This window comes from Vitis riparia, chromosome 14, assembly GCF_004353265.1.
Source record: "Vitis riparia cultivar Riparia Gloire de Montpellier isolate 1030 chromosome 14, EGFV_Vit.rip_1.0, whole genome shotgun sequence".
Taxonomy (NCBI): domain Eukaryota; kingdom Viridiplantae; phylum Streptophyta; class Magnoliopsida; order Vitales; family Vitaceae; genus Vitis; species Vitis riparia.
In genome coordinates, this window is record NC_048444.1 from 7,957,907 (window position 1) to 7,979,292 (window position 21,386).

The 21,386-nt window shown below is 36.8% G+C and overlaps 3 protein-coding genes across 4 annotated transcripts; 1 reads left to right on the forward strand and 2 right to left on the reverse strand.

The window, feature by feature from the left end:
- Positions 1 to 77: 77 nt before the first annotated feature.
- LOC117930708 (pentatricopeptide repeat-containing protein At3g02330, mitochondrial) lies at positions 78 to 3,473 on the reverse strand. Of its 2 annotated transcripts, XM_034851358.1 has the most exons (2): positions 1,242 to 3,473; positions 78 to 1,169 (listed from the first exon to the last, which is right to left on the reverse strand). In XM_034851358.1, exons 1-2 carry the CDS (start codon positions 3,331 to 3,333, stop codon positions 700 to 702), a joined length of 2,562 nt encoding a protein of 853 aa, XP_034707249.1. In that variant the 5' UTR covers positions 3,334 to 3,473; the 3' UTR covers positions 78 to 699. The 2 variants fall into 2 exon arrangements, with proteins under 2 accessions (XP_034707249.1, XP_034707248.1); XM_034851357.1 differs by having other exon boundaries at positions 78 to 3,473.
- Positions 3,474 to 5,723: 2,250 nt separating this feature from the next.
- On the reverse strand, positions 5,724 to 7,129 carry LOC117931312. The gene is made up of 2 exons (XM_034852261.1): positions 7,117 to 7,129; positions 5,724 to 6,522 (listed from the first exon to the last, which is right to left on the reverse strand). The coding sequence occupies exons 1-2, from the start codon at positions 7,123 to 7,125 to the stop codon at positions 5,932 to 5,934; spliced, it is 600 nt and encodes a 199-aa protein (XP_034708152.1). The 5' UTR covers positions 7,126 to 7,129; the 3' UTR covers positions 5,724 to 5,931.
- Positions 7,130 to 9,228: 2,099 nt separating this feature from the next.
- On the forward strand, positions 9,229 to 10,684 carry LOC117929578 (uncharacterized RING finger protein P4H10.07-like). The gene has a single exon (XM_034849895.1). It carries the CDS (start codon positions 9,235 to 9,237, stop codon positions 10,423 to 10,425), a length of 1,191 nt encoding a protein of 396 aa, XP_034705786.1. The 5' UTR covers positions 9,229 to 9,234; the 3' UTR covers positions 10,426 to 10,684.
- The last annotated feature ends 10,702 nt before the right edge of the window (positions 10,685 to 21,386 follow it).

Sequence of the window (21,386 nt, forward strand, 5' to 3'; positions counted from 1 at the left end):
AGAGGACGGCTGGGGGCATCAGCAGATAGTGTTGGAAAGATTTTATGGGGTCAAAGTAAGATCCCTGGTGATTGCTATTAATGATTCACAACTTCATTGACATAACAAATCAGTAATTGGTTTTGCAGAGCTTCGTTTGTAAAGTACAAATCAATTCAAGTGATGTGATAAATCCTTCATCAAAATCAACTCACTACTCACTACCACATGTTAGTGAGGAACAGGAATAACTGAATGGTGTGGAAGCAAAACTGACTCTTCGCTGCTTTCTTTTCTTATGCTTGATGATCTTAATCTTCGTTATTCATTCTTATTCCTACTCCATTCTCCAGCAGCTCTCCTCATTTACAATCTGTGGCCATTGTATCCGTGGCTTGGTTCCTTTTATCATTCCTGCTCTGGAAATTTTGATGGATTTCTCCAGCAATAGTTTGTCAAGCTTATAGAGTGATTTCTTCTCTACCACACAACAAATCATTGGCTTGAAATATCCAGAATTCAGGAACTTCAAATTTCCGAATGATTACTGCGTTTCCACACTCTGTTTTCTTGAAATATCCAAAATTCTCGCCAAAGTCACAGTGCCATTTGCTTCCTGATACATTCTCTGGTGGCAAAGAAACTAAATCCCCAAGCAGGATGTGAAATTCTGCTGTTGCTCATGTTGTTCCTCTTCTCCATCTTTAAGAGAAAATTGTATCAGCCATTTACACAGCGCAATTCATCATCATTAAGAATAAAATCAGTATCAGGCATATACCCAACCCATTTCATCTCATCTGTCAACACATCCAGGTTCTCATATATCTCTTTGCTTCTTGGGTGAGCCTTATCACCAACAAGGAAAGCATGTACCTCGCTCTTTATCTCAATCCAGCTGCATCCCGGCTCCTTTTTTAGCCCATTAAATCTCATCATCTTCCTCAACTTCGTAACTTCGTTCCACATCCCAGCATTAGCATAAATATTTGATAGAAGAACATAAGCAGCAGAATCTTCAGGTTCCAGTTGCAAAATAGAATAGGCTGCCTTTTCTGCCACCTCTACATTTCCATGGATCTTGCAAATGCTAAGCAGAGTTCTCCAAATAACAGCATCGGCCTCAAAAGGCATCCCTTCAATAAGCTCCAAAGCTTTGCTAACTTGGCCTGACCTCCCCATTATATCCACTACACAAGAATAGTGCTCCAACTGAGGATCTAATCCATAGTCACTAAGCATTGACTGGAAATAATGCAAACCTTTCTCAAGAAGCCCCATATGCCCACAAGCTCGGAGAACTGCAAGGAATGTTGCATGATTTGGTTTTACATTCTCAAGTTGCATATACTCAAATATTTTAAGAGCCTCTTCTCCAAGACCATGCTGAGCATAGCCGCAGACCATGGCATTCCATGTCACAAAATCACGGTTAGGTGCTTTCTCAAATATTAATTGGGAATCTTGCATGTTTCCACACTTAGAATACATATCAACTAGAGTGCTCGATAAATAAGCATCTGATTGCAATTCTTTCTTGATGATTTGAGCATGAATCTGCTTGCCAAGTTCAACAGTGACCAGATTGGCACAGGTATCAAGAATTGTGGCATAAGTGAAGTTATCAGGATCCACACCCATTTCCAACATTTTAGAAAAAGTTTTCTGAGCTTCCTCACTTTGTTTCTGCAAGGAGAACCCAGAAATAATGGCATTCCATGAAACCACTGTTTGTTCCGCTAACCTGTCATGGAGCTTCTCTGCCTCTTCCATCATTCCACACTTGCTGTACATATCAATAAGAGCAATTCCCACAAAACTGTCCAATCCCATCCTGGATTTTATAATCCTGTTGTGGATCTCCATGCCACAGTTCAGAGCTTGCCAACCTGCACAAGCTTTTAAAACACTACCATAAGTGAACTCATCAGGTTCCATCCCCGATTGGAGCATCCAAACAAATAGGGAAAGTGTTTTTTCTTCATTTCCATTCTGCTCATGAGCTGCAATGATTGCATTCCAAGAGACAGCATCTCTGCTGACCATTTCCTCAAACACAAGACAAGCTTCAACCAGAGCTCCGCATTTACCATACATGTCCAAGATGGCATTTGCCACACAAATATTTGATTGGCACAAACTCTTTATTGATAATCCATGTACTTGACGCCCCTCTAGATCCCCTTTAATAACTGCACAAGCCCTAAAAGCACCAGATAGACTAACTTCATCTAACCCAAGACCTGACTTTTGCAAAAGCCGAAACATCCCTAAAGCTTCAATACCTTTGTCACTTCGAGCGTACCCAACAATAATGGCATTATAAGATTGCAAGTTATGATTCGGCAAAGAATTAAATAGCTTTTGAGCATCTGACAAATTGTTACACTTCATGTACATATCCAGAGTGGCAGTTCCTATTACGACATCAGTCCCAAAATCAGTCTTTAATGCATGACCATGCAACTGAGAGCCTAATCTTAGTGCAGATAAACCTGCACAAGACCTGAACACACTAGCAAAAGTAGATTGGCTCACCCCAACTCCTGCTTTCTGCATCTCCTTGAACAATTCTAAACCACCCCTGAGGTCATCATTCTGAACACAACCTGCAATTATGGCACTCCAAGAAACCCAGTTCTTTTCAGGCATACTATGAAAAAACTGAATTGAACAATCTAATTTCTTACATTTTGCATACATATCTAGTAAAGCACTTCCAGTAACCACGTCCCAATCAAAACCCATTTTAACTGCAAGTCCATGAATTTGGATCCCCCCACCATGGTCTTCCAAAGAGGAACAAGATTTCAGCACAACAGCAAAAGTAGTACGGTCAAACACTGTACCCATTCTTCCCATCTGTAAAAAAACATCAATCACCTTTCGATGATCACCATTGTGCAAGTAGCCTGAAATCAAAGAGTTCCACGACACCACATCCCGTTCAGGCATTGCGTCAAACAACTTTTGCGCAACTCCTATTTCTCCACGCCCCGCATAACCAAAAAGCATTGCATTCCAAGAAACCGTGTCCCGTTGAGGCATTCCATCAAACACCTTGAAAGCAAATTCCAAATCGGAACATTTAATGTACATTTGGATCAAACAATTCGTAACAAAGACCGTCGGTTTAAACCCAGTTAAGATCATGCGAGAATGGGCTTGTTTGCCAGGATACAGCGCTTTTCGATCCGAGCATTCTTGGAAAATATGGGAAAATGTTTTCTTCTTGGTGGGTGTTGCTTGGTACGATGAAAATGGACATATGGGCAAGGTTTTGAATGGAGATTTTGACGGAAAATTGAAGAAGAATCTGATCGGGAAAAGGTGGCGAGAGGTATGAGGTGCCATACCTGTTGCAACTCATTCTTTGGCGGTTTTTCGGACCGTTAATAGTCAGTTTGAGTCTTTTTGGAAGTCTTTAGTTTCTTTCCTTTTGCAAGCAGAAGTAGGATTTGTAGAGGTGCGTTTGGCTAGGTGGATTTGGACTTTGGAAACAAAGCAGGAAAAAAGACATGATAGAGCGTAATTATTAACTTTTATTTTTTATTTATTATTTTTTATAGTTTTTAAACCAATTGTTAAATAGAGATTGGGGATTGAAGACTTTATATTTTGGTAATACTTGATATGTATTTTCTTCAATATAGACTGCATTTGAATTTTTGTAGTTTGATTATTGTACCTTGGAGGTAAATCCTCCTTTCTCCTCATTTGCTTCTCTGAGACAGTCTCAAGAGGGACGCAGATCATCTCAAGCGAAAAAATCCTTTTTGATTTTCAAGTAATTAATATTATGCTATAGGATGCTAGAATTGAAAAATGTGTCATAGAGGATGTTAAGAATTTTTCGAGGATTGAGGATAGAGATGTGTCATCTTAAATCTATCCTTATCATGCTTTAATTAGTGACCTCTAAAATAAGAACATTGAGCTATTTAAGCCTTCTGTTGCTAAGTATCTTATCAATATCGATCTTGTGTCTTGAAAAAATAAAAACAATATGAAACACAAGAGGGAAATCATTAGCGTCTACAGAGTGACCTAATTTGTAAGGATATATGATCATGTTAGGTTGAGAGTAGTGAGAACCCATGCAGTATGATAGTTTGATGAATCATGACAATTGATAATCTTATGTTATGATTCACCATAAGTCTTGTCAATGTATAAACTATATATACTAGTGTATTCATCATGGGAACTTTATCCCGATGACCAAAATAAACCATCCTTCAATTTAAGAGGTAGTGTACTACAGTCTCTATTGGATTATTTAGATTTATAAACCGATTGTGAACAATTTATCATCTTACAAAGAACCCATAACTTGTATCTTTTGTTCAACTCCTAATGTACTTAAATCATGTACAATGTAAGTAATATGAGCATGTATACTCAAATAACTAATTAATGCATATGAAATAATAAAGGAGACAAAAACATAAATAAATAAATTTATTAATGAATTTCAATATGTTACATCATATCATGTTTTATAATATTTTATCCCAACAAATCCAACCTACATGAACGAAGATTCCAAGAAATAGGTTTATGTAGGTCACTTGTTGACTAAGTAGTGTATTGTTAATTATTTTATGCCTATGGCTGAAATAGTGCACATTCTATAATAGTTGAGGATGATTACATACCTTTTAATGAATAACGTATCTCTTATGGCGGTGCGCTTAATTATAGGACACACTTTATATATTTTGGGACCACCTCCTAGAAGAAATTAGACAAGCTTTTTAAAGCTCTCATGAACCTTCGGTTCAAGTGCATGACATATTCATGCCGACCCATTTACACAAGTATGAGTAGAAAAAACATTGTGGGTGGTTGTTTCGAGGTCAATAATAAAAACATTTGGTTCATAGAAATTTAATTTTTATCAGTGTTCTAACATTTACAACTCCTATCATAAGCTAATTCATAGCTTTAAGGCATCAATTTTGATGCATTGAATCTTGACATTGCTCCAAATGTCCTACTCCTTTTATATCTTTCAATTCTTGCAATCTAAAGATTGTAAGAAGATTGCATGAATTTATTGTACCATATAGGAAATGTATGGGGGCCTGAAACCTTAGTCATAGAATCCTTGTTCAAAATTTTCATTGTTTTCTTTCCATTGACACAGAGGTTTCAAAAGCAGCTTACATTTGTTGAATCGAATGCAACCCCATTAAGATGAAGTTTTAGGTTCACATTCCTATTGTTGGCCATGTCTTCTGGGCCCAAGGCTGGCCTCATCTGGTTGGATTTTGCACCTCCCTACTTTGGCATTTTCCCACCCTACATAAACTCTTGTTTACATGAAATTATGCTGTTACTTGGTGTTATATTCCTCAGCGATGATTTTGATACATATAAAACCAAATAGATTTAATCGATTTTATATATCAAGAATCAAATTAATTGAATCTTAAGAGGAAACTAATCAATTTGGTTCGGTTTAATAATAATAATAACAGTTTTAAGTTATCTTATATACTATCGATATATCCAATGTCACTCATAAGAATTAGCACAATCTTAGGAAAAAAAATGAGTAGGTATGATTTGGAATCCCATCAAATATGAAAAATTTGCGCTAAATTAATAATGTAAACGATGGATGAGTAAGCATGAGAGTTTATGCGTATCACTTTCGGTTTGATTTAACCGGTTTTTTGTTCTCTCTACTTTTCATCACCAATGTGTTTAGGCAAAATTGGCAGCTTACTGTTGATATCTCAAAAGGAATGAGAAAAAAACTATCATTTCTTCTCAATTGTATGAGCGTTACATTCTCTTTTCACTTACCAAAGTGGGGGAGAAAGGAAAAAGAAAAAAATCCTGTTTCAAGCTCTGTCTGACTGAACTTAATCCTCTAAGGGGACCTTCAATGCATATATCCTTAATTTAGATCAATCAAGAAAATTAACCATTTTGTGCTTCCATCTAGGATCCATTGGGAGCTACAACTTCTTCATTTTGGCCATGGGGGTTGTTCTTTATGGGCATGAAATACCACTCATAAATGACTAATCCGCAAAGAATGAAGATGACAAGTGCTAGGAAAATCCATGGCACTGCACTAAGCCCATTTGGTAGAAGCGCCTCAAAGAGCATGGTCAGTGATATAAGGGCGCACAAGAAGGCAATGAGGTGAAACCCTATAGCAAAGGTGGGCGACACATGCCCAACGACGATTCCAGTTATTGAGACGTAGAAATTCAACGTTGTGATCAAGAAGAATGTTTGGGAGTTAGGAAAGAAGCCGGGAACGATGTATTCGCGCTCGTTAGCCCAGGATGCACCAAATAGGGTGATGGCAATGGTGAATGGCACCATGACCAGAAGTTGTCCCCATGTTTCAAAAATGATCATCTTCCCAGAGTCTGCAGGCTTTTTTCTTGTATCCATGGATTCAATTTCTAGAGCTCTGTTGTAAGTCCCCCTGTCAGGGCTGTCGCTGTTGAAGCTCTCATCAGCTGAAATGGATGAACTATCAATGCTCCCATCAGCTGAAATGGATGAATTATAGATGTTCTGAAAAGAAAAAACCTTAATTAGTCCATCTCATGTATGTGGCAACTAAGAAAAAACAAGCTTCCATACCTTTTTTTCCTTACATATCTAGAAGACAAAGAATTGAAGGAGAAAAAAGAACAAAAATTTGCCAATTTTATATGCAGATGTGGTTGATTGTTATCAGATTCCTGAAAACTTGGCAGGTTTTCTAGAGATGTCATGATGGGACTATCACAGAATAGAGATCATATCTCTGTGGAGGAGATGCTGTTTCAGTGGCTTACTCTTTTGATATACTAAAGAACACCATAAAAAAAGATGGAAAGCTCCAAATAGAGCTGGATGAACAGTTCTAAGGTCAAAATGAAAACAAAACAAAACAAAACAAAGCAATATCTAAGCTAGAAGAAGCCCAAGGTCACTGGGCTTGAGAGGGGGAGAGACTAAAAACAAACATCAAAAACAAGACTCCTCTCCTTCAACTATTGACAGCTAGTGTCATATATGACACTGAAGTTGGACATGGTCTCCATATGTATATTATACCTTGTCCATGGTAGCTGAGAGAGAGACACAGACAGGGAAGGAAGGAAGAAGAGGGAAAACACATACCTTGGCCATATATATACCATAGTTTTGACGCCTTGTTTCTTTGGAAGAATCGTCGATGTCAGATATGTTCTGCCGTGGGAATCCCAACTACATTTCCTAAACCAAGTGCTGGACATACCAATGGAAATTAAACTATGCATTTACCTTAGGGAATTCAACCATAGGCTTTGGACTCATCGAGATGGTTTTCCAAGAACGTCATCAGTGATAGACACAGAGACTAAAAAAAGTTTTCACATTGAAGGAGCTAGAAAAGAAAGTCCTCACCAGGTGGCCGTCTCATGGAATATTGATGTCACCATTATTAACAGGCAATTTCACCCTGAGAAAGAATGTAACTGTTCTGGAAAAAAGGTACAAGGTATTGATTTTTTGCCACATTCAGCCAAGTATCAATTAACAAGATGGAAAGGGTTACTTACCAGATGGTACTAGAGATGGTTGGATATGAGGTTTAGTCCTAGTCTCGAATCCTCCTAGGAACGCCCCTTTTGGGACAAATAAACAATTGATAGATTTGAGAGGCTACAGTGGTAGCCTTCGGAAGTGCTAAGCACCAGCCATGATGGGTCCCTGAAGTATTCCTCCCTAGACTCAACTAAAAATAATTTTTTGTTTTTTAAAACAAAAAACAAAAAAGAATGTTTGGTCAGAAAATAAAAAAACAGTTTTTATTATTAAAAATAGAAAATATAATGTTTTTGAAGAATATTTATTATTTGTTTTCATATGTTTTCTCTTTTGTTTTAAAAAATAATTATTCATGGTTAAAAATAAAATATTACATATAAAAATTATTTTTTAAATATGTTTAAAAACATAAAAAATAGTTTAAGAATATTTTACGTTTTTAAACAGACTTTTATTTTATAAAACATCATAAAACTGTTTTCAAAAAACGTTTTCGAAGTACTTCCCAAACAGAACTTAAGCATCACCTCCAACCTCTCAATATTTTCTTCATTATTCCAACACAATTTTTAGAATAATGGGCCATTGTCAAAGTTAGGAGAAAATTTTGCTGCATAAATAAAAGAAAGCTACATATATCCTAACAATCAGACATTGTACCCAACTCCCTCTCATTTTTCCCACATTCATAAAGGAGCTGTGAAGACTCTCACCCTCTTTCCGGGTCCTTTCCTGGAAAATTCTCAGAAGAAATTGAGATCACATGACAATCATGCATTTTTGGAGCCTTCCAACATCTTGTCATTCATACCATCAAATATGTTAAACCATCACTTAGAAATTATGATTGAAAATGATGAGTATTGGCTGTCTACCAAATCACATTTTTCAGTTGCTTCTTTGAATTCATATGATCAATATATTTGAGTTAAGGATGGAATTAAAATTTATAAATGAAAGAAACGTTTTCTCATAGGTGTCATCATCATCAGAGCCAAAATCTAGCTGCAAAAAATCATGTTTAGGGGAACTATTTGTTTGGAACTGTTTTTGAAACTTAAAAACAAATTTGAGAAGTTTTTTATAGAATTATTATTATTATTATTATCTTTTGGAGAGTGTAGGCTTTTTTTTAAAAAAAACACGAAAAATTAGGTTGATAAAATATTAAAGAATTATTTGATAATTGTTTTCAAAAATAAATTTGAAAAAATAGTCTTAAAGAACAATTTTTGAAACTGTTCTTTAATTTTTGTATAACAAAAGTTTATTTAAAAATTTAAATATTTAAAATAGTTTTTAATATGTTTTAAAAATAATTTTTATGTCTAGTATTTTATTTTTAATCATATAGTTTATATGATTATTTTTTAAAATAATTTTTAGAAAACAAGTGGAAAAAAAACTAAAAAAATTAGAAAATAGTTTTTGATTGTCAAACATGTTTTCCTATTTTTTATTTTAAAAAATAAAAAATTATTCTAAAAAATATTTACCAAACAGAACCCAAGTTTCTATTATGTTATTTAATTTATCTGTAAAGTATCAAGATAACTAGTTCTTTTTTACCTTCACCGTTTCATGATGAGGAAAGTCAAAACGCCGTCGTTGCATTTCTCCGTTTCTCCAGCGGAAGGGTAAAACGACGTCGGTTAATCGAGGGTATTCCGTTATTAGAGCGGGGAGGCAAAAGACAAGGGAGGTGGAATGTCATCGAAGAGGACAATGGCGGGCGTTTCGGACGCTCAATTCCCTCAGGAACCCTCCGTCGTATACGAAGATGTAGAAACCCTACGCTCCATCCCCATCTTTTCCAACTACGACCACTTCTACTCTTACGATTCCGACGGAGATTGCTTCTACGGCCAAGATCAGGTCAACATGGTTACCAATTTGTTTGAAAATCGATCTGAGGACTTCCGAAATGCGGATGATGATGGAGATTCGGGTTTGGATCCGTTTTCGGATGATTTGGATCTTAGGATTCTGGGAGTGGGAGGTGAGGTTGAGCAAAATCATGGGGACGAGTTTGGGTTAGGGTTAGGGACTGGGTTTGAATCTGATAAGATGGCTTGGGCATCCGAATCGGGTGAATCTTCGAGTGTGCATGGCGAGAATGCGTCTGCGGCGGCGTATGGGCTTCGTGTTGTTGGAATTGGATCCGATTCGGATTCGGATTCGGAGGATGATGGGGTTGAATTTAGTTCTGAAGTAAATGATGATTATGGGTTGGATCGGGTTGAGGATGTGGATCCTCGGCTTTATTGGGATTGTCTGCCATTGGAGGATACTAGGACCAATAATGAAGATTTTGAATGGGAACAGGTGGATGAGAGAGCAAGCTTGAGCTTGGCGGTTAATGGGGTTGACGAATTATCGCTTTCCTCTGAAATTTCATCAGAGGAAGAAGAAGAAGAAGCTGGTGATGGCAGGGACGAAGCGGCTCGGAGTCTTGATTGGGAAGTTCTATTGGCGATGAACAATTTGGAGAGGACATTGAATTTAGAACATGACTTGGATATCGATTCATTCTTTACCGATCAAGATGATTATGTTAATGCCACAGAATATGTAACCCTTTTTGGGCTATTCACAGAAGATGATGCTGGTTTAAAGGGTAGTCCTCCTGCCGCCAAGTCAGTTGTGCAGAATCTTCCGGTGGTTGAATTAACGCAACAATATTTGGAGAAGAACAATGTGGTTTGTGCAGTTTGTAAGGATGAGATTTTATTGGAGGAAAAGGTGAAAAGACTTCCTTGCTCTCATCATTACCATGGAGATTGCATAGTACCGTGGCTGAGCATTCGCAATACTTGCCCAGTTTGTCGGTATGAGTTGCCCACAGATGATCCTGAGTATGAGCACATGAAGAGCCAAAGAACTGGCCGTGGCCTGTAGTTGGATTCACAGGTCAGATACAATTTTGAGCTGTTTCACTAATACTGTTTTTTCTCAATGTAAGTAAGGTTTTGGATGAAGTTCTTCTCTGTTTGATGATGATAATGAAGCTGTATGTTTTTTATAAGATCAAAAATGTTATCTTTATGTTTTGGATACAATCTTATGTTAGCTCACTCATCAAACTTCCTAGGCTGAGTTGTTGGCTCTGTGATGTCAGCTCCTGTTTTATGATGGCTGGAATATATTATTTTGATAATATCTTTAATATAGTTAAATATGAGAAGAGGGAAATAGGTATGACAATTTTACATGTAAAGGTGCTTAGTGTTGGCTAAATGAATGTGCATCCCTGTTGGGACTTGAACTTAAAAATAGAACCCTGGATAACAACCCGGTACAATTTCTACCCAACTCCTAGAAGAGAATTTCCTGAACTTTTCTTAATTCCTATCAAAATCAGTAGGCTCTTTGGACTTCACATTCAACTTGGGTGTTTTCTGATGAGCTATGATTACATTTTTTTCGATTGAAAGGCACTGTGAGAAGGGACATGGTAGCCAAAGTTGTGCCATAGGAGTATCTTATAGGTTAATTTTACACTATTGGTTTTTTCATAGGCGAAACAGTTTGTGCTATTCTTGAGAGGTATAACTGTTTTATTGTTCCTACTCGAGAGGTTCTCTCTCTTCATTTGATCAGCTTTTATTTTATTTTTTTGCTGGAAGGATAACTTGTTTTTCGTTTGTACTTAAAAATTCATATTAATGAATTAGTTTATTTCAGATAAAAAAAGGGTTATAGTGAGTATCTTTCATTTAAATATATTTTCAAATAGCTTCTGCAAGTGTTCCTAGCCAAATTTTATGTTGGATCACCTTTTTTTTTATTATTTTTTTTTTATCTCTTTTTCTTTTTTGGGGTGTAATTACTTCTTTCACTTGTAAAACAATGCTTTGTTTTACCAATTTCCTTCATGTTCCTTTTTGTAATGGTGTGAGATTAGAAAAAAGTCAAAGGGATTTTCAAAGTTTAAAAGGAGGGGTCTAGGCATTAAGGAATATGTTCCTTTTTGTAATTCCCAAGTTGATGGCTGGTGAGACTAGAAAAAATTCAAAGGGATTTGCAAAGGTGAAAAGGAGGGGCAATAAGGCTTTATTGAGTAAATGGTGTTGAAAATTCACTTTGGAGGGGGATATGCTTTAGAGAAAGGTCATAGTGGGAAGGTTTGGAGAAGAGCCAAGTGGTTGGTACTCTTGGATAAGGAGAGAAGGCTATGGTGTTGGCTTGTGCAAGTTGATAAGAAAAAGGTGGCAAATTTTTAAAGCTAACATGGGATTTGAGGTGGGCCATGGGAGAAGAATAAAATTTTGGCATGATGTATGGTGCGGTGATGTTCCCTTCAAGGACTCTTTTCCATCTCTATTTCTCCTTTACAACTTCTAAGGAAGCTTGGATGGATGAGGTTTGGGGGGTAGAAGGTGAGATGGTCATGTGGAACCCGTGCTTCTCAAGACATTTTCAAGATTGGGAGATGGGTAATGTTTAGGAGTTTCTTTGGAAGCTTTATTCATTACGAAGAAGTGGGAAAGGGGGATAAGATGGTTAGGAAGGCTAGCAAAAGTGTGGAATTCTTGGTGAAGTCTTTCTACTCTGCCTTGGAATTGGATGCTGTAGTGTCATTCCCCTTAAAGATAGCGTGGGACTCTTGGGCTCCTACCAAAGTGGTTATTTATTGTTTTGTTTTGTTTTTTTGTTTTTATTTTTATTTTTGTGTCTGTGGAAAGTGGGTTGGGTAAAGATTCTTACAATGGACTAACTTAAAAGAAGAGGGTGGTTTTTGGCAGGTTATTTTTGTATGTGTAAAGATGCGGAAGAATCAATAAACCATCTTCTTTTCCATTATGGGAAGATAGAGGGCTATGACACTTTCTTTTCTCTTTATTTGACATTTCATGAGTTCTCCCACATTCATTGAAGGACTTGTTAATAGGTTGGAATGGGAGTGTTGTGGGCAAGAAGAGAAGAAAGCCATGGAGAATAGATCCTCTTTGCCTTTTTGATTGGCACTTTTAATACATCTCTATTCTTATTTTGCCTATCAGAACAATAAAGAACAATGCTTTGTTTTGAAGTCATGCCATATTCCTATTGCTTTATTTGTGGCCTTTAGACCTGGAAAGTTCTAGGTTTAATTCCATGTAATAGGAAATTTATTTATTTATTTTTAATTTTTGAAAAAAAATTGCATATGAAAAGAAAATAAATTCCTATTGCTTTATTAGCATATCTTAATACATTTTCTTATCTAGTGTGTCTTCATTTATGTAAATTTTTTTTACTCAAATGGTATATTTCATTAGATAATGATATCGTATTTGTTTTTCATTTCTGTTTTATAGAATCTGTCAATTTTTAATTCAATAACATGGTTGAATGCTGAATACTCCTGCAGAGTTGATCTAGGATCTTGATTCTTACAATCCCAATCCCTTTTTATGTGGATGGGAACATGGCAATGTTCTTATATGACACTATGGATTTGTGCCTTGTGTTCTTGTAGTTGCATACCATTGATGCTAGAGAACTTGACTTTGACTACCCCAACAACCTCAAGCTTTCTATTTTTCTAATGACTGTCATTTTGTCTAAAAATGTCATGTTGTTTACTTTCACATTGGAGGGGGTTTCCTTTAATTTATTCTTTCTTTTACTTTGGTAAGCTAAAAAAAAAAAAAGATTTTAATGAATGGTTTTTGGGGAAAAAAATGGAAAAGGACAAAAAAGTAAAAAAATAAAAATCATATATTGCTTTTGTGGTTTGTCTATACAAGCTCTGGAAATATGATGTTGGCCACTGCCTTTAACATTTTTCATGTAACACTTACAAATGCCTTGGCTTTTGTTGATTTTCATGAAAATAACTTCCCTATGCTAGACTTCAATTTAATGTATTTTCAGAGGATTCAAAGGATCATGGGGCTTTCAGTAAGAGGTTTAAAACTCAAAATTCTCCTAGTTTATAGTTCTCCTATTTAAGGGAATTTATGCTTAAATGTTGTTCATTATTGTCTTTTGGTTGAATTCCTTCCCACTTGTTCACAAATATTTTTGTCCAAAAGGTAGTAAAGAAGTCCAAAAGGTGCTTGAATTTTTAGACTGTTTTCTAACAGATTTAATGGATTTTATTTTTATTTTTTGGAAAAATCAAAAGTATCGGTTCAATGTGTTATTGGAGGAACAGCTGAAAAGGTTTGGAGAGAGTAGCAAATGCTCAAACCTCAAATTCTCTAGGAAGTTTGGGACTGTGGGTATGGCTAGTAGTCATTGCCAGTTGTATTGTCATGACAGGGTTGGTTCAAGCACTATTTTTTTTTGTTTCTCTGTTTTTGGTTTTGTGGTGTGTATGTGGGTGTACTAGTAGTGATGGCATAAATTATCTATGTGCATAATATTTGTATAATTTCTCTGAAGAGTAACAGGGGATGAGATGGGAGTTGTGGAAGAGCTTTAGATAGAATGGAGTTTTTGGAGTTGAAGGATGTTTTAGGGAGACGTGCTTTTTTGTGAGGTTTCTTTCTTTTTTTTTTTTTTTTTTTTTAAATGGGTAAAAAGCAATATATTAAAACAAGACACTCTAGAAAAGCACCCCAAAGTACATAAGAAGTATGCAAAGGATGCTTAAGGGTGCCTCAAAAAAAGAAAAAAGGGGACAACGACAAAAAAATAGCACCCACTCAAACAAAGTCCAACCAATCCACAAAATCAACAATGGAAGAAGGTCTGGAAACTAAATACACCTTAGCCCAAGCCCAAAGGTTACAACAGAAAGAAAGTTTAAGCCCTTGGACCGGATGCCCCTCATTTTCAAAAGCCACACTGCTTCTTTCCTTCCAAACTATCCAGAAAAGGCACAGGGGAGCACCTCTCCACACATTTTTCCTCTTCTTACCCACAAAAGAACCATGCCATCCTAATCATGTCTCTTTAACTAAGAAAGAAAGCACCCACAACACCCTAAAAAGAGAAAACAACAAGTGCTAGAGAATCCTTGTCATATTGCAATGCAATAAAATGCAGTCAAGTGACTCTTTCTTTGAAAGACATAGGTGACATTTGTTGGACAAAGTCCACCCTCTCCTCTGAATCCAATCCAAGGTTAAGACCTTATTCCAAGATGCCCTCCCAAGCAAAGAAACTCACTTTCGACGACACCTATGAGTTCCAAATTACATTTGCAGGGAAATCGCCTTGCATTTTCGGTTCTAAAGCCTTATATAGAGATTTGACAATAAATTTATCATCTTTTGACTTTGTCCAAACCACCTGATCATACACATTCCTACACACCATCCTTCCTTGCAATCTCTGAAAAAACGCTCCAAACAACAACCTCCCAATCATTGAGTTGCCTAGAGAATCAGGGAGCCCATACTTTCCCTTCTAAATGGTTCTAAACATCCTCCATAAGCATCCTTGGATGATGTTATAACAAATAAGGAGGGAAATCCTTCCAAAATCTCACGCTCCTCCCATTCCCCATATAATAGGCCATATTGTTGCCCAAGATATCTCATTCTTTCTTGATGGCTTTCCACAAACCTAGCCTATACTTTCCTCTTACTTCACAAGAGCGCAACCCTCCCTCTTCTTCCCCATACTTATCACAAATGACTTGCTTCCAAAAGTTCCCCCTCTCCACTACAACACGTCAACTCTATTTGCATTGGAGGGCCTTATTGAGTAATGACAAATTCTTTACTCCCAAACCCCCCTTTCCTTTATGTGAGCGGGCAATAAACTACCTTACTAAGTGAGGTCACTTGATTTGGGTGACGATCTTTGGGAGATAGATAAGGAAGTTGTTCGTTTAGGCGAGATGAAAGCCTTAGGTAATGGCCTTATGAAATCGGCTCAATGTTGTTTTTAGTTTCAATTATGAGTGATACTATAAAGTGTATTTTTCTTATATAATGTTTTTATGAAGTGTTTTACTACTGAACTTCAATACGAGTAAAATAAGGATGTTGCCATTCATGCACTAGTTGGAAGGACCTTCCCACCCCTTTGAGTTGTGAATGAAACATTAAACATCATGAATCAGGGAGCAGGAATGAATGAGCTCTCCTATAGAGTTCTAAAGTACAAGGAAAAAAAGGGAACTCATGAATATGCAAGGGTGAGAGTCTATCCATTAAAAAGATGGAGCATGAAAATATATGTAGACAAAAAATGTCATCAACATTGAAAAACTTTTGATAATAATAACCTCCTTTTTTTAGTGTGCGTTTGATAGAAACTCAAAGTACATTTAGTAGAAGTGTTTTTTGGAGAATCACTTATCAAGTGTTTCTCCACAATAGAAGTGATTTTTCAACTTTTTAAAAGTATTTTGTAAATATTGTCAAACGTTTATTTTTTTATTTTTTTGTTTATCAAAAATGCTTTTTATACTAAAAGTGTTCTCTAAAAATAATGCCACATGGACTCTTAGTTTTGGAGAGGTGGGTTGGGTGATGAAGTGTGATATTTTAAAAGTAATGAAGAGAAAAAACATAGTTGTGGCTAGACTGGATCTTGAGATCAAGGTTCAAAATATCTGCCAAGTTTATGCACCTCGGCCCTTTTGGCGCCAAGTTCGATACTAGATATCATCTTAAACATAGATTCAGCTAGGAATTGGTTAAACTTGGTTGACTCAGTTGAGATTTCGAGTTAACATGGTAGAATTGTCCGAGTTGACGCATTTCAATCATCTGAGTTACTAAAATATTCCCGAGTTAAACCCATAACTGAGAAATCTTTGAAAAATCAAAGGTTCTCTTAAAAAAGATAAGCTTTTTAAGAATTGTACCCATGAAGAAGAAGAAGAAAGAAGACATTAATCCCTCACAATGATCACATATGGACTACAATGTCTTCTCATTGGTGGTTCTACTGTGGCAAATGGTGAGAAACTTCAGATTCTTTCATCGATCTCTAATGCTATGCCTTGGTTTGCCTCTTTACTTCATCTTCATTACTTTGAGTTTGTGCTTGTGGGTATGTGCTCCATAGGAATTCTTTGCCTTTGCCCAAGGTCATCTGTCCTCACTCTCTACGTTGTGTGGGAAATTTGAAGAAAATGGGTAATATCTTATTTTATATAAAAATAATTTATAATTTTAATTGGTTATATGTAGCAAAAATTGTATTTATAAGATAATGGTTTATTATTTTATATTCTAAAATGTGATATGAATTATATCAATTTACCTTGTAGGTTGATGATGTTTAGAATTGGGAACTTGAAAATAATTTTGTATTTTTTCTTTATCAATTTGAAGACAATTGCATTAATTTATATGACAATTTTGTTTTATTAGTTTTTAAAATTTATTTAATTGTATTTATTTTTTAAAATAATTTTCATAATATTTTTATAATTTTTTTGAACCTTCTAACTAATATAATTTTGCGTATCACCTGATACTAAGCCGAGATTAATGTGTCTTAGGACCCATTGAGTCATTGATTGATACTGACTTTGAACCATACTTTGAGATTCGTATTGAGCGAAAGTGGAGCTTTCGAATGCTACAATTGCTTATTTGAGATATTTGTTTTTCTTTGTTTCTTCTTCTTTTTTTAAACAACTTCAAAGTTAAAACTTGTCTCTCTGGGCTCATTCTTGAACTTCTCTTATTGGGTTCAAGAGTTCAAAACTATATGGGATCTGCTGGTGTTCAACCTTAGGTTTGGCATTGAGCCTGTTTATAGGACATGTATATATATATATATATATATATTAATTTTTTAAGTTTAGATAACTTATACGAGGTGACGGGCATGGGCAGGAGATTGATGCTGGCTAGAGAAAAGTGTTTTTTCATTCACAGTAGCTTTTCCCGGAATACGGGTACAGCTGCTGCTTCTGTTGTGTCTGGGCAACTTGCCCGGATACCTGGGCCATTCTCAGGCGCTGACACTGAGCCAGTTGCAGCTTAAACCACAGTAATGATGGTAGAACCCTTTTGGCATGGGATTTCACCAACACCTCTGAGAGGTAGTACTAACCTGGTAAACCCAAGAAATTCTTCTAGCTCACATGCCACATGTGGCAGCCCCCTTAATCTCCATCTTCCACTGCTAGAATCCACAAGCCATGGGTATTGATATTGATGGATTTGGGAGGTAGTTCAGTAGAGATTTCACCCAGTTTCTCTAATACTGATGATAGCCTTCAGTGACGGTAAAGCCCTTTCGATCGATGATGTGAACCAGTTATTGGTTGCACCCACCAATTAGAAATGGACAAATATTTATTAGCACTATCATGCCTGGTTTGATCCTATGAAATGTTGCTTGGTTTGATGCGACTAGATGTTATTAGGCTATCTATATTAATTTTATGACTATTTGGAGCTGCCAATAACTGAATTCGGTAATCTTGTACAAGTCTAGAAACTGAATCACAACTCACAAGGTCACCGGTCGGGCTGGCTCAAACCCAGCATCCTCATAATACTTCCGAGTGTGGAATTACATAGGAGACCTTCAGTCAGTTTACACACTAATGAATTCTAGCTATGTAAGCACAAGATAGCAAAGGGGAACCCCACCCTGGCCCAGTTCTGTTCTCTGTTATCTGTTTCTTGTTTCCCCAACTGTTTTACTTCATTGGACGCTGAGAATTTGCGCATAAGGAGAGCATTTTAGGATCATGTGGACCATGGAAAGCGAGGGGGAAAAAGGGTTACAGAATGTAACAGGAAAAGGAGAGAAATTTAGGAGGGGAAATCCAAACTCTTTTATTTGGTCTCCTGTGGAAAGAATGAAAGCCTTAAGCTACAGAAGCAAATGGAATTTTACTAATTCTTTATGGGAAAATCTGCCCTGGCTTTTCTTATATATTAGCCTAATTACCTTACCAAGAGAAGTTTGTCCCTGTATCACGCGGAGTCCTCTTTATGAGGTGTAATTCACATATAAAAACCTTAAAAAAATAATGGTCATTATCTTAATCAGGGGATTGGTAGGATGTGAGGTGGGGTTATAGTAATTTAATCTACACCACCCCCTCTCTTCATTTGCTGGTTTTAAGTTAGGCCTATGAATTTGAAGGGGAAGGGGGTGGGGGTGGGGTGGGGAAGGAGGTTACATCACGAACAAAACAAAGGAATGAAAAGGAAAATACAAAGAAACAAAGTAGTCATTTTCAATGCTGAAATTGAAGCCTCCCCCCTACGGTTGGCTATCATGGTGCCCACAGAGACAATTAAACAGAGCACTCATTTACCCTAGAAATTTTGTTATGGCTGTGGCCCTTGCAAGTGGTTTTTGGCTCCACATATCTACAGGGTTTGGTTCAGGGGATATCTTTCCTTTGGACTGTGGGGACTCAGGATTATTTCTTCCAATCATTCCTAGATTGAAATTCCATAATTGTGATACCCTTTGTTTTGTTCTTTGGGCACCCTTGCCCTTCACCCTCCCCAACTCTCCCTCTAATCAGCTCCTTGTAAGATGGTGAGGCACGTCTGAGTTGTTTTACCCACATGATATAAGTTGGTTCAACTGTTTCTTAAACAGTGTGCAAAGGCAGAAAATGAAGAAAAGAAGACTTGGTATAAAGCCTACCCAAATGATGCCTAGAGGAGACCAATTAATCATACCATTCCAACCATCAAGGTGAGTGGACACAATTGGGGAGGAACTTATCCAAGAAACACCGAAAGTTAGCCGATTGTAGAAAAATGAGCTCATTTTCATTCAGGATACGCTCATCATAGGATGATTTTATTCGCAGCCTGACAAGAAATTATGGTCAAGGAACCTTGGATTGTAATCAATTTGGTGACTTTGCATGATGGCAAAGGCATGGATAAAGAGGAAGCACATATAAACATTACAACATAGACAAGCAACAAGTGGTAGAACCATGTCTAGAGTAGAGGGCGCATATCCCCCTCCATCACAAAATTGCTGAACCTGGATGTGTTTTGGGTCATGAAACATGCCAAATCGTGGTAATTACTACCAGATCATTTCTGTAAAATTTTTGGCCAAAACTTTCGTCACCCAAATGATGGGAAATCTACCCCATTTATGCACCCATGCGAGCATCCAATACAGGGTCGTGCTCCACACACAAGTCATCTTCAAGCCATCAACCATCCCCTTAGGCATACATGTGGAGCTCATAACTCGATCAAAACACAACTTGGTCCTTCTCTCTCATTCTATGCTTCCTTCCACTATTGTCAATACACTAATTCCCGTTTAACCAATGACTCCCCTTCTTAGTTGAAGAGGGATCATACCTTTTTATATCTCATTTGTCACCTACACTTTACCAAGATTTACCATTTCACTTATGCAGGGGTTGGTAAAGCATTTGGTAGGGCTCGATAACGACACACAAATCACTACTCAAAAAGAGAAAATTGTACTGGGAGTCTGGGATAACGAATCCTCAATCCCTCAATTCTTATAGTCACACGTTTAGATCCCTGGGCTTGACACATGGCAAAAAATTTTTGAATAATCAAAGATGACTGACATTATGGTAGCAACAACAACCAGAACAATAAAAACAATTACAGTGACAAAGACCAACCTTTTGTTAGTCCCTAAATAAATCAAAAACAATGACCCCATTTGATTAGAATAAGCCAACACCTTCACTATCCACATTGATAGTGGATCAAGACCTTATTACAAGTACGTAAGCACATGTAAACCATTCTCGCAAGTTAGTGTTACTCTACAATTTTAATGCACCACCCACAATTATTTTAACATTTATGTATGCTGCACCAAGGATTATTATAGTTCATAATATGTCAACACAGAGCAAAATGATTTTGCAACTCAGGAATTAGTCTAACAAGTAGATTTTAATGGAATATAAAAGGGAAACAAGAGGGCAGAGATGATGAAGAAGGTGTAAGGTGATGATGGCTTTATCCTTCTTCCTCCAATAATTTGTGATCCCCATGACCTCACTTGAAAATAATGAAGAACATGACTTTTTGTAAGGAATAGATGTATGGAATGTCTATGCTTTGGGTCAAGATCATATGATTATTGTAAGCCCGGGTTATTACATTGTGTCCTACAATGCTTATGTGAATTGTATCACTATTCATTAATCATAAGTTTGTGGAATTCCCTTTTTGAGTGATTATAAAATATTGCTATCTTTAATATTCCTTAAAACTTGTTCATCCTATTTTTATTCAAAATATTTTTAAGAAGGCGTAATCTTATATCATTTTTTAAACATGGATGTAAATGGGGTGTGGCGGGTCGGGTCGGGTACACCATTCCCCATCTTTACCTCATTAGAGATTCGGAATCCAATTCTATGGTTGTTTATCCAAAAAAAAAGGAGTTTTGCTTATAAATTAGTAATAAGAATTTACAAAATTAAACCATTGGTAAGCATCATTTTTGTCAAACACTAGGGATGATGCACCTCCCTGTGGAGGAAAGGAGTAACATCACCCATGTCTAAATAATCTCCATCATGCCCACAAATTTGATCACTATATCAATTCATCAAATCACCCATTCAAGAGGAAGAAAAACAAAAACAAAAGGAAAAAAAAAATTGAGGCTGGCTTAGTGGGGTGCACAGATGGTACAATGGAGGGTACCCCATGATGAGTTGGGGAACCTGAGAAAAGTGCCCTAAATGAAACCAGAGTGAGCCCCTGCTTTTCCCTGAACTGACAGCTTACTCAATAGGGTTGCAGCCTGGTGCACCCTGCACCCACGCGCGCTTCTTAGCGGGCCCCCCACTTTCGATTCTATGCGCCCCCAGATTTTTATTTTGTATTGTTTATTCAGGTTAAATCAAGTTCCCATCTGTGGGTGTCCTTGCCCGTCCTTTTAGGGCACTGTCCCTTACTTTCTCCCCATATTGCCCTTCAATTATTTTGGATTGTAGCCGCTCAGTGCCTAGTAACCTAGGTCAT